General features: G+C 48.9%; 6 protein-coding genes across 6 annotated transcripts; 3 read left to right on the plus strand and 3 right to left on the minus strand.

The window, feature by feature from the left end:
* Positions 1-29: 29 nt before the first annotated feature.
* BDW70DRAFT_100817 (uncharacterized protein) lies at positions 30-1,071 on the plus strand. Its single transcript, XM_073734281.1, has one exon. It carries the CDS (start codon positions 262-264, stop codon positions 808-810), a length of 549 nt encoding a protein of 182 aa, XP_073599297.1. The 5' UTR covers positions 30-261; the 3' UTR covers positions 811-1,071.
* Positions 1,072-1,396: 325 nt separating this feature from the next.
* BDW70DRAFT_147682 (uncharacterized protein) lies at positions 1,397-2,263 on the plus strand (the record flags this gene model as incomplete). The annotated part of the gene is made up of 4 exons (XM_073738753.1): positions 1,397-1,456; positions 1,810-1,878; positions 1,914-2,158; positions 2,215-2,263. The coding sequence occupies 4 exons, from the start codon at positions 1,397-1,399 to the stop codon at positions 2,261-2,263; spliced, it is 423 nt and encodes a 140-aa protein (XP_073599298.1).
* A 1,225-nt stretch (positions 2,264-3,488) lies between these two features.
* BDW70DRAFT_147683 (glycoside hydrolase family 88/105 protein) lies at positions 3,489-4,699 on the plus strand (the record flags this gene model as incomplete). The annotated part of the gene is made up of 2 exons (XM_073738754.1): positions 3,489-4,541; positions 4,601-4,699. The coding sequence occupies 2 exons, from the start codon at positions 3,489-3,491 to the stop codon at positions 4,697-4,699; spliced, it is 1,152 nt and encodes a 383-aa protein (XP_073599299.1).
* Positions 4,700-6,354: 1,655 nt separating this feature from the next.
* Positions 6,355-7,146, minus strand: BDW70DRAFT_156656 (lysoplasmalogenase; the record flags this gene model as incomplete). Its single annotated transcript, XM_073740226.1, has 1 exon — positions 6,355-7,146. The coding sequence occupies one exon, from the start codon at positions 7,144-7,146 to the stop codon at positions 6,355-6,357; it is 792 nt and encodes a 263-aa protein (XP_073599300.1).
* Positions 7,147-7,601: 455 nt separating this feature from the next.
* Positions 7,602-7,830, minus strand: BDW70DRAFT_129231 (uncharacterized protein). Its single transcript, XM_073735577.1, has one exon. It carries the CDS (start codon positions 7,812-7,814, stop codon positions 7,647-7,649), a length of 168 nt encoding a protein of 55 aa, XP_073599301.1. The 5' UTR covers positions 7,815-7,830; the 3' UTR covers positions 7,602-7,646.
* A 3,014-nt stretch (positions 7,831-10,844) lies between these two features.
* BDW70DRAFT_129232 (CorA family magnesium transporter) lies at positions 10,845-12,537 on the minus strand. Its single transcript, XM_073735578.1, has one exon. It carries the CDS (start codon positions 12,368-12,370, stop codon positions 11,045-11,047), a length of 1,326 nt encoding a protein of 441 aa, XP_073599302.1. The 5' UTR covers positions 12,371-12,537; the 3' UTR covers positions 10,845-11,044.
* Between the last annotated feature and the right edge of the window lie 144 nt (positions 12,538-12,681).

A 12,681-nucleotide genomic window follows, 5' to 3' on the forward strand; every position in this document is an offset into this window, starting at 1 on the left:
AGTGTCCCTGTTCGTCTTTACTCCCCCGGATCGTCATCGATAATTGCCCCCGCCATGCACGGCCTTGGGAGGGCCCTTGACATGCATAGGGATATTGAGGTGTGCCTTTATATGACTATCTTTATCCTTGCATATGCTATCGGCCTCATATTCTTTGCTCCTGCTTCGAGCTATATGGCCGCGTCCGGGTGCTGCAGATAAGCAACGTATATCGCCTGGAACCCAGGGCGTGGGTTCGCAAGGAACAAGGCCGAGCGTTTTATGTTTCGATCTCTGGCCGGAATTGGTGGCAGTGCCACTAGCAATTGGCGGAGGCGCGGTGAGGTGCGCAGTCAAGGCCATGGGAATCTTTCTTGGATCCTTGGTGGGACCTATCGCGGCGGCTTTATTGTGCAGTTCTCAACATGGCGCTGGGTTTTCTGGGCGACCTCTGCTGCTGCTGTTGGAATTCAGGTTGTTGGGCTCATCTGGCTACGCGAATATCACGCGCCCACGCTCCTCTGCATCCGCCGCGACCGTCTCGCTGGAGAGACCGGCAACGAAAACCTCCATACATTAGAGAAGGACAGACGCTCGCTTATGAGTTACTCAATGCCTTCGAGAGGCCGATCATCATGTTTTCACCCAACCTATCGTTTCTGCATGGCCATCAATATAGCATACCTCTTCGGCATAACGTACATCATGTTTGCCACCTCCCAGAGATCTGAACTCTCGTTCATCATGAAATCCCCAGCATTGGTGGCCTGGACTACCTCTCTATTGCCATTGACTCTCTCATTTGTCTCATCTTCAACCAAAGGTTGTTGACTGTATCTAAAAATTTCTCAATGCCCACAACAACGTTGGCAAGCCAGAGTTTCGCATGCTATCCTACAATTGGCCTCTTCTGGTGTTTTGGGCGACAGCTGCGTGCTATTTCCAGACATGCCCCTGGTTGAAGAGTGAGCTGTGGCGTGTAAAAGTCGGGGTTTTCTCCTTATATTCTTTACTATGTTATAGACGAGAAATCATCAAGTTGTATACTGCTGTCCATTAGAACAAGTCAACTCCACTTATTCCCTTTTCCTGAGCTGTACTCTAATGAATAATAATTGATATTTCTCGAAACCAATTCAATGAGTATTGCTTCTCAGAGTAAAATAATATGAGAAAACAAACTCCATTTACTTCTTAACGGCATAGCCTCTCATGGAAAGACTGGATTCTAGAAACATTGATACTAGCCCACCAACGGCGTTTACCCCATCTCGAATGCTCATAAAATGCAGCATACAGTGCGAAGTCGCCAAGAGCTGCACATATTCGTTTTCCGGAACCCGTTAACCTGATATCTGCTGCTCGCAGTTTATGTTGAGGTCAAAACCCACCTAGGCCTGTTGGCGTATGACGACGCATGTATCCTGCCTCGCGCCAACTGCGAGCTGCATCCCACAAAAGCAATCCTCTTCTTGTGGTAGGTCTGTAGAATCCCATAATATGCTGCCGGGTTTCTGAAAATCCTTCGACGTTAAGTTGTCAACGTTTTGTTCGTTACAAGCTTACCACTGCTCCTACGCTCTTAGCACCATTGCACATTGCTTCTGAAGTGCTGCACCAGTGACTACCAGTTATTAGAAGATGCGGACTCTTTGTTAAATATGCGCTACATTGCCATTGCCTGATTAGTGTACATGGTCAGGCTGCCTTTTACAGCAGTTTCCTCGTCCGCTGGCCATTATTCCGGGGCCGCTTTATTGCAGAATCAGCAATGCCAAGGTGAATTTATCTAACCCTAAACCGCCTGAGAGTAAAGCTCGCACCAAGCAGGACTATTCGCAATGTACCGCCCCTCTGCCTCAGAACACAGTCAAAGTCCATGTCAAATATGGTGAAATTGTCCGCATTGGCACGAACGAGCTGAGCTTCACGAGAACGCCCCCGATAGCGCGCAGGGGCCTCGACACTCGAAGCGAGTTCTGCAGAGCAAGAATTGGCCGCAGAATATCATGAACACTGCCGGGACATATCATGCTCGTTTCCGCCGGTTGCTCAACCACGCGTTCTCAGAGAAGGTTCTTCAGGAGCAGCAGAAGCTGATTACGGAGCACATCTACAGCTTCAACAATAAGACTGACATGTTTGCAAAGGCGGGACAGGCAATCGATCTTAGCAAATGGTCTGGGCCCTTTCTCTCTTTTGCAAGACTGATGCTGATTTTTGGGCCGATAACAGGTTCGTAATGGTGAGGTTCGATGTTATCAGTGACCTGAAGCGACTCTGAGCTGAGTGGAAAATGGTGAGGTCCATAAATGGGTGAGATTTCCTTCCTCTACAAGTTGACATTAGCTGATGATACGTACTAGATGGGGTTCGACACGCAGCTCAATTTCCTCTTCTGCGAGTATCACCTCATGTTCCTTGTGCCGTATTTTATTCCCAAGAAATTGCAATCAGCTCTCCGGAACAACTTTAAGTATGCTCTAGCCAGCGTGGAAGAGCGCATCAAGCAAGGCGGCATCCGCGGTGACTTCTGGACAAGACCTCAATCAAGAGCGCCGGCGACAATGCAGGAGGCGAGGGCAATTTTTTTCAGTACAAATCCAAGCCCTCAATAGGTCGATCTCCAGCGGTCAGCGTTTTGTTGTAGCTAGAGAACCTCGGACCTAAAGTGATGTTCTACACATATTTATACAACTGTGCGAGATTACTTCAGGTCTCCAGCAAGACTGGCAGAACCAAGAAATAATTATATATCCTTCTGAAGATTAAATCACAATCTGAATGTGCCATGTAAATCGAACAAGGGTCGCAACGGATATGTGGAAGAATACCAAAACTCCTTGAAAATAATACGTCAAAAGAAGTCTAGTTTATTTCCTATGAGGTAACAGTTACGAGGGAGGACCCCTGCATATGGTGGTGATCATGATGATGGGAACCAGAATTTTTGGCGTGCCGATTCTAGGGTAACTACCGGACAGGGGCTACAGTATATAATAGAATCCTAGAAAGGCCGCTCACACTCAGTGAAACAGTCCTACAGTGTTTTCTCCTCCGCTTTTCATAAGCTCTTGGCCTGCACTAGAGTGGAGGGCCAAGCCCCTGGGACACGCCGCGCCGGAGAAATTCCTGTCGACAGCCATCGTATCCGGGGAGAATTTACCGGTTAGAATCACTGGCCTCCATTGTAACCGGGCAGTGACGGATCGTCTTCATCAGATGCAGAATTGCCCAGAGTTGCCAAGATGCGAATCCTGTTGGAGTCTACCTGTGCCTATTCGTGTGAATCCAACTTGCCGTCTTGTCTTGTCCAGCTTGTCCCGGACAATTTCATCGCGTCCCCGCCCAAAGGACAGTGTCCTCGTATGGTTTATCTTGTTTACCTCGGATAGGGTCTCATCGCGTCTGGTAATATGTTGTATGGGATTATAAAACGCAGTTCGCACTCCTCTACGGAAGGTGAATTCTGCTGATCAATTGCATCGTGGGCATCGCAGTAGCCCATCATGAGGCTCTCTACTTTCTTTCTCCTGGTGGCTCCGGCCGCAGCTCGCTCATACCTGTCATGGATGGCTGATTCCTGGATCCTCAACAACCGGGAACAAGAAGGCGCCTATTGGTATGGCCGCGCCACAATTTACGAAGGCTATGAAGCCGCGTACTCGCTCTACGGCAACGAGACCTTGCTTGAATGGTACCGCTCGCAGATTGACGACGTGGTCGTTGCCCCCGATGGCAGCATCGTCGACTTCAACGAGACGTACTACTCGCTCGACGACTACCGCATCGGAAACAACATCCTGTACTGGTACGAGCGCACGGGCGAGGAGAAGTACCGTCTGGCCGCAAACCGCATTCGCGCAATGCTCGACCGGCACCCCCGCACGGAAACGGGGGGTTTCTGGCACCGGCAGCCGAACTATCCGCATCAGATGTGGCTGGACGGCATCTTTATGGCGGATGTGTTTTACGCGAAGTGGACGAAGCTCTTTGACGCGAAGAATATAACTGCATGGGAGGATATTGTCTTGCAGTGGGATAAGATTGAAGCCGTGACAAGGGATCCCGGCGGCACCGGGCTGCTCGTTCATGGGTTTGATGAGAGCAAGACCGCAGTCTGGGCGGACCCGGTTACAGGAGCTTCGCCTCTTGTCTGGAACCGTGCTGTTGGGTGGTACTTTGTCTCCTTGATCGAAATCCTGGATATCTATCCCAAGGACCTACCCGGATACAAGCGACTCTTAGGATACTACAAGAGGCTCGCCAAAGCAATACTTCGCGCCCAGGACAGGGAGACAGACGGTTGGTATCTGATCCTGAGCAAGCAGTATGTTGGCGCCGAAGGGAACTACTTCGAGAGCTCTGCGGCCGCCATGTTCACTTATGGCTGGCTCGCCGGCCTGCGGAGGGGTTATCTTGACGAGAGGACGTTTTCGAGACCAGCGGCAAGGGCGTACAGACATTTGATTGACGATTTTGTCACGAAACATCGGAATGGAACCCTGACTTATGAAGGGACTGTTCAGGTCGGATCGCTCAATAGCGATGCGTCCTTCGAGGTAAGCAATCTTCCCTAACAGTGTTGATCTGGAAATGAAAGAGCTGACACCAGTATCAGTACTATGTGAGTATTCCAGTGGTTCCGAATGACACCCGTGGTGTTGGTCCTTTCCTGCTTGCTTCCTATGAGTGGGAGCTTCAGAATAAACGTTCGTGAAGACTGCTGGTGGATCGCATAGGGTGGGATGGGCACAGCGATTCTGTGTGAGAAAAGGTGCCTTTAAAAGCTTGCATTGGCAGTTTACCTTGATTCGACCAGCCGCATCATGCACTGCTCTTCGCTCGGCTAGCTCAACAAAGGGAATACTTATAAGCTGATGGCTCCGCGCTATCCTGGTAGTCGTTGTTCGTCAGAAAAGGACCCGTCCTATTCCAGATCTGCAAGCATTCCCGTAATGAATCCAATCAACCTGTTCTACACTATACCCATTCTACTACCACTAACACAATGGTATGATAAAAATCTTGGTCGCCCCATATTTAGCCTGAGCGCTGGTCAAGAGGTATTCGCCTTGCTGTTTTGGCTAATTCAAAACTATTCCCAATCAGTAGCTTATATACCGGTAGGCAGCAGGAATCATACCTGTACGCGATAGGCATGGTTAGGCATAGGTCGTGCAACATACTGTCGTCAGTTGCATATCAGCCCTCTATAGTAGACTTGCTAATGTGCAGTTCGGGTTAGGATCCCTAGGTATAGAGTATGTGTCCGGTAAGCATATTTTCCTAGACCAGGAACGTCAATATGATAAGATCCAAAGATCCAATCCTCTGGTCTTGCCATATCGCATCTATATAGCTAGCTTTCTCGTGATACCCGGGCGCTGCGTGAGGACATCCAACGTCTTCAGTAATATGATCATGGCGGATATGGCTGACCATGCGCGACCCCTCCTGTAAGCGGCGAAGTCGGTCAGCCACCACCATAGAATCGATCTACACAGATACTGCAGGCTTTTCACCGTCGAGTCCTAATATAGTCGCCTAAGGATTGCCATCTCTGCCGAGATAACCAATGGTGGAGTGGCCAGCTTAGAGAATCTAAGTGATCCCCCAGCCCAACATTATTCATTATTATCGCCTGGACTTGCCTCTGTAATATGCCGGCAGCCAAGAACAATATACAGACAACAGGTACGTGCCGGAATATGGGAGGAACCAAACGTCGCTATGCAGTAAACAACGATATCGATTTGATATCAACTCCATTTCCAGCCAATGTTTTTTTCCTGATTTTGCAGCTTTCAGTCAATGGGCATAGGCAGAACTTACACATAAACCCAAGACTTACAGTATATCTGATCTGCGCTCAAGCTCTGGGTTCGGTCAATGCAACGTCAGGAGCCTGAACAAACAGAATCATGGCCTCGAGGATTGGGTAACGTCGCAAGCTCAGCAAACTAGAGCTTTAGCCAGAATGAAAATGGTTCCTTACACTAGATTTAGTGCCCGATATAGTTTAAAGTCCACTCCAGCAGTGTGTTGCATTTTTAGAGAGGGCCTCATTGAAAATATAAAATCACCCTATCCAGCTATGCGGACATATATAAAGCGAACGTCGACCTGGGTAACTACTTCTTGGTTTACTTGTTTTGCCAAATGTCTGCGAATTCATCCACTATATACTTCAGCATTGCGATTGTAGCCCGGCACCAGTCTAAATAGACTGGGAATGAAGTAAAACCTCCCCCAAGATATTTTCATACAATCGATTGTTGAAGAGCCTTGTACCATCTTTGGAGACACGCGCAGACCGCATATTGACACTACCGTAGGGGCTATCAACAGCGAGGCAAGCGTTATTAATGCGAATCACTGCCCCTCCACGGTACCTGCAATAACCATTTGCCCCCAGAAATACAAACCGTAACCAACGGCGATCCTCACCAACCCTCGGCTGCCAACAGACGTGGTCCCAAACGCACTGGCAGCAACAAAGACATCACTGACCACAAACATTGCAGCGCCAGCCGCTCGTTGGGATATCTCAAAAGAGTTGGATACAGAAGTAGCAACCGCAAACATCGAGCTTATGATCAGTGCATAGATCACGACAAGGGGTTTCATGTCTCGCGAGATTCTCAGGCCGAGGAAATTGCTCGCTAGTGACGAAGATGTAGGCGGATAGATCACACCGAGCCATTTTGCAAAAACGATTGTTGCCGCAAAGGTGGTGATAAATGTTGGCCAGCCTATTGTTTGCGCTGTCTGCAGAAAAGCATAGATATAGGCAATATGGGCGGCGGCAAATGCAACAACGCCAGCTTGAAAGGAAATTGAGATATCTTGGTTCTGGTCTCTCTTGCCGGTAACATCTTTTTGTGATTGTTCTTGTGGGAAATCCTTGTGATTTGGTAGGAGAAAGTAGTCGCCGATCAGAGAGAAGAGGAGACCGACGGTGATAGCGCGCCGGTAGGGCGACCATCCACTCGATGTGGTGAGCAAGGGGCCCACCAGGAAGGCAGCAGAGGATAGCATCTTGAAAATTACCGTGCCGCCATAGGACCGCATTCTGTGCTCGGAAAGGACGAGGAAGGGTAAAGAGAAGAGAAGCAGCTGCGGGGCTGGAGACGGGGGGAGCTGGAAAGTTGTGCCTGTTTCCATGATGATAGAGCGTTATTGTAGCAGGGAGATTGGACGGAATCAATCCTCTCTCTTGTAGCACGCACTCTTTCCCTTTATTTATTTCTGCACCTACCGATCCACGGCTTGGCAATACGCTAAATGCTAGCCTCGGTTGTCCAATATTTGGATGCAGCTCATCCTGTGACAGTCTTCGAGCCGCAGTCACTGTTCCAACAAGTCTATAAATTATATTTGTATATCCTAGCTCCTCAAAGTTATTCTGCAGGAGTAATTCTTCAAGATACTTTTGTTGAGGGATACTCGCGGACTAGTCTCTATGTCAGCTGCAAATCCAGGAAAATATAGAGGTCTTTAGGATGGGTCACATAGGTTTGCAGCTCATCATGCGCCTTGTTTTGGCATAAACGGACATTGCACAGGAGTTGGACGAGGACTCTAACATAGTTAGATTGGGCATGTTCATGTCAGCCGTTAGCTCTGCAGACGGGTCCGTCCAGAACATCTTCTGTTGATCCTAATCACATGTGCGCATTCCTCAAGTTCAAGGTAAAGCTCGAGTTTTGCAGGACCGGGAAGCATTTATCTGCACCATTCGTGAATACGATGAGGCCGCCTATGCTCATTGCCGCCAAAACAAATCGGCAAAATAGCACAATGCTGTGAAAAATGGCATGTCGACAAATCATCGACCAAGCAGCTGGCCCTGGTCAAGTCGAACTGGTTCTGCCACTCAGTAATGGTCTTTATCTCGCTTTATCTCTCTACCAAGGTGATATGTGGCATCAGCTTCCCTCTAGCGGTCTGAAGGTGGACGCCCGAACGCACAGCTCGTGGCCTCGCCGTGGGCCAACCATCGTTGGGATTGACTGTGTTGGGAAATGATGGATGAACTGTACTACTCCACATACCCCGGTACAGTGGTTTGATTTCTGGCACTGTTCTGGTCAGAGAGCTGGCCAGGCATCCACCGCTGCTGCCAAAGCTGGGAAGGTGGAGCCGGCAACATGATGGCGAGTTGCAAGTTCAGATAGCCATACCAAGCAGGTTATAGTTGGAGAGTGCACTGTCCCTTAACCTTGCTTCATCTTTCTTATTTTTTTTTTCTATTTTTGTTTAGCAGATTTCTGGGGCCAAACGGACCACACAAGTGGTATCAAAATTATCATAACCGTAATTCTTCATAGATATTTAGTTGTTCTATTCGCCATAATCTACTGTCAGTTTTCACCAACTCCTTATACCTGTTTACAACCTGTAACTGATAACAGGATTCCATCATTAAGAAAGATAGATAATTTTCATAAATGAAAGTGGCAGGAAGCGTCTCTAATTAACCTGTTCAATTGCCTGCAACTGGAGCAGAAGCACCGGTTCGCGACACTACCAGGACGGAAACAACCTGTAATCATTCAGGCTTCCCTGATTGCAATGACTGATCGTTTGCTTGTGTCTTTTGCCTCTCATCTATTACGATCATTCACGGGGCCTCGTGTTCCATTGTAACTCCAGTATCAGAAGATTTACACCGGGTTCAATGAGAACTGGGAAATCAATCAGCTGTTAGCTGAATATAACCGAGGTGGATAGTATTATCCTTGGTAAAATATCTCTCGAGAAAGAGTACTGTAAGCTCGATATTCTTCCTCCCCTGTTGCACAACGGGCCATCTTGGAACACTGGCCGGTGCAAAGGTCTGTAAACCATGCAGCAGAAGGTTTCGTCACAACGCTTTGCATTTGCCAAGACGAGTGTTCAGCTTTGCGGCAATTTCGATAGCAGTACCTTCTGCGAGCTATTGCGCAGGTTATCTCTATACAAGGTCTGCGCACTCTGTACACAGGGTATAGCCCTTCGTACTAGCAAATATTGGCGAGGACGGAGTGCGATTTAAGCGATAGTTAGCTTGTCTCCGACGAGATATCCTCGCAGGATTGTGTGCTGGTATTATCGAGAGTATAGTTGCAGTTGCTCGATCAGAGCGCACCAAACAGCACTTATTGACAACTTGAAGAGCAGAAAGAAGAGTCTGAATGGCGTTGTGGATGCTGTCCGCCCGATCATCAGGCGCCAAGTCGTCGTTAATTTATACAAGGGATTTCTTCCTTCAAACATGACGCAGGCCTCGATATCTGGCGTTCGCATAGGGTGCTGCCACAATCCCAAGCAAATTAGCGGCGCGTACTGTGTACAGCAGACTACCCTCACAACTTTCATCACGGGAATAATAACAGTCTACACGACACAGCCATTTGACTCGGTCAAGACTCAGCCACAAGCCTTGGGTGTCACCGAAACCTTTGCAGTCATTGCGAGAAAAATTTCTGTTCACGGGATGAAAAGCTATTGGCGTGGTAGCACAAAGCGCCTTGGAAGACTGGCTATGGGAAAGGGATAGTTTTTACAGTTTACGAGAACACTCGATTGTTCTTATAAAGTCTCCTATTCCCGGCAAACTCAAATATGTAACCAGCTACCTTTAAGGCGAGATTAGTTATGTCTTAATTACTGATACTGATAAAGAAGAAGAAAAAGCGCAGTAATTGTTCGTGTCAATGCAGAGTTCTCTCCAGGTCGAGGTCTACCAAACTATAGAAACCTAAGCACAGTGAGGAGACGCGACGATATGGATGAAGTAGGCCACCTGCAGTAGGTGTCAGGTCTACCCAAGCTTTCAACGCACGGGAGTCATTCTAGGAGGGTGTTACAGTGTTGCTGGCCGTAGGACGTAAAGAAGCTGTTGATTGTCCCGTTGGAGTATGTGCCTCCAAGGAGTTCTACAACGGAGAGAAAAGAGCAACTCAATTATTTACAGTTTTGCTGCTTCACAAGTGTTCAACAGCCAAGCCGAATGTTCGAATCGAAACCCTGGAACAACAGACGGTGATGACCGTCTCCTTAGAGACGACCAATTACATACACAACCCGCGAAAAAAACACTCGCGTGTGGAAACCCAGTAGTGCGCAGGCTGCTGACCGCGGTTTGTATCCCCGGTGTACACTGTTGAATGCAATTCTTATGATTGTGCTACGGACAGTTCCAGAAATGGGCGTGAGGGATGGCTTCAAGCTCCAACCAGCAAAGAGGGTGTTGGCAAAGGAGCAATTGCAGTGATCTGTGTATCTGGATTTGGATGGGCACTTGGTTGGAACTCGATGCAGTATCTGCTGACAGCAGAGCTATTCCCTCTGCTATCCGTGCTCTGGCTACTTCAATGACCATGACCCTCTCTCTACTTTGCCAACCAGTACAGTAACTTGATAGCAGTACCGAATATGCTCCTTCCTGTGGGAAACGGGGGCATTGGCCCAAAGGGCACATTCTGGTGCTTTGGTGCCGCCACTATTGTGGGCGGCATTTGGGTATGGTTCAGTGTTCCAGAGACGGCGGGCCGCCCTCTAGAAAGCAGGGATCGTCTCTTCGCTTTGCCATGGTGTAGAATTGGCCGGTACGGTAACCGTGACGCTGAGGAACATGACTGCGCTGCCGGCAGACCAGAATGTCCTTGAGAACTACGATATGGGACCATCTATGAATATCTAAACTAGCAAAACTAGAAAGCTCAACAGCTCTAGCGGAATTGAGGGTCCATTTATACAGCTCTGGGCAAGGCTACCATCTGTGACCATCCAAAAACCGTAGAGTTTTAAAAAAATACTGCTTCATTTATATTTGAACCCCTTGGTTATTCATGCCATTGGGCTTCTTGGGATAAGGATTAAACCACAAGTTTGCAAATCTTGAAGATATATAGTATACATTTGCAATAATACCTCTTCAGCAGTAGAACAACCGAGTCGTGAGACAAATAAATGCATATAAACAAATAGCCTAGATATTTACTATATTAAGACATGCGGGCTTCAGTTCAATTCCAAGCCCACTCACACCCCCATTATCAGCACATCAGATCATCGATTAAACCCGTATTTTACTAATTCTCTTCAGCCGCCGTAGTCCGCCCCAGGTGATGAGCCCAACGCCCATGAGACTGCCGACAACAATCGCCCCAAAGGCCGTACTGTTTTCCTCGCTCCCATTGACAACATTCATGCCATACCATCCTGCCACCAGCGTCCCGCCTGCAAGGGCAAGCATCAAGATCTCAATCCGCGCCTCAAGAACCATGATCTGGTTGCGACGCACGCTTAACGCAGCACGGATCGTTTCTTCCGTGCGTGTGATATTCCCCATCATCCGCGTGGCCTCCTGCACAATGGTGTCGGAGGCTTTAAAGTAGGCTTCGAAAAGGTACTCGACGTCCTGATGGTCGGACGGAAGGTGTGGCTTTCCCTGAGCTTTATCGGTGAGGTACATATTCGCCATATCTTCATCCTCGGCGAGGACCTCGGAAGTCAGTGTGCGAACTTGCCGAGCGGCTTGATCAATACTCGCAAGACGACGAGAAAGGCGAAGGAGGGTGTGGATAAGCGACTCGTATTCCTTTTCCTTGTCTGATATGACGGGCGCGTCCTGGTGTGTCTTCCGGAGGACTTGGGAGACTTCGTCGGCGGTAAGGCTGTACTCCGCTTCGAGGACAGACGTCGCTGAGGCAAGCGCCGCTTCGAGCACCCGTAGTTCATAAGGCTGGGCTGTACTGTTGGTGCTACCTAGAAGCTTTCGCTCGAGGTTGTGGCTGAAAACCTGCGAGACACTGCTACCAATGCCGAATTCACTTCCATCGCCGTCACCATTGCTGTTGGAGCTCGCACTCCCAGCTTCAACCGATTTACTAGCCAGATGGAAAAGCAAGACATGGTCACACTCAATCAGCAATCGTAAATCAAATAAGTGGACCAAAATTGCATGTTCCCGAACCAGGACATGCGGAAATCCAGCGGAAGGGAGATCAAAAACCCGTAGATCGCGAGTGGTCAGGCCATATCTCTGGGCGATTTCTAACTTCGTTTGGCTCTGGACCTGGGACGGGGCTTGCTTGTCACGCATATCAGGGTCGGCACTTTCGTCGTACCGCGTGTACTGCACGGAAGCGTTGCCGTTCATGGGCCGCTGGGAGAATTGGAGGGACAGTTCATGGACTCGCTGCAACCGGTCCGTCGCAGTTCGATCTGCAATGTGGCTTGCATAGCTTCGAACAGCTGTACTAACGTACGTTTGGCTTCGCAAAGGACCCCAGGAACGACCTGCGACTCCCAGCCATCGGATGACACAGCTGATGTTCGCCTCGTGTACGCACGGCCGCGATGCATTAGCCAGCGCCTTAATGGGTCGATAGACGCTCATTGGGTTGACACTGAGGCGTTAAGGGGTGGCTCGAAACTTGCATGAAGCGAGAGGGGTATTGGTGTGTGGAAATCGTCCGGTTGGTATGCGAGTCCCCAGTTCAGCAAACAGACGCAGCCGACTCCGATCAGGGGTCGGTGGCGCACTTGGATTTCCCTGGCAGTATCTGATAATGGAAGCCTGTCTTGAGTAACATAAACAGGGTATCGAGGCTGGAACTAGAATTAGCTGCCTATTCAAAAATTGTGGCTGGCGCGCCATTACGTCACAGCGCCTGACCAAGGCATAACTTTGGCAAAAAGTGTATACAC

This window comes from Aspergillus foveolatus (genome assembly GCF_047715535.1).
Source record: "Aspergillus foveolatus strain CBS 279.81 unplaced genomic scaffold BDW70scaffold_6, whole genome shotgun sequence".
Taxonomy (NCBI): Eukaryota; Fungi; Ascomycota; class Eurotiomycetes; order Eurotiales; family Aspergillaceae; genus Aspergillus; species Aspergillus foveolatus.

What these genes read in the sequence shown, in the direction of transcription:
- BDW70DRAFT_129232 (XM_073735578.1), bottom strand. Translation starts at nt 12,370, where the DNA reads ATGAGCGTCTATCGACCCATTAAGGCGCTGGCTAATGCATCGCGGCCG.
- BDW70DRAFT_100817 (XM_073734281.1), top strand. Translation starts at nt 262, where the DNA reads ATGTTTCGATCTCTGGCCGGAATTGGTGGCAGTGCCACTAGCAATTGG.
- BDW70DRAFT_129231 (XM_073735577.1), bottom strand. Translation starts at nt 7,814, where the DNA reads ATGATTTGTCGACATGCCATTTTTCACAGCATTGTGCTATTTTGCCGA.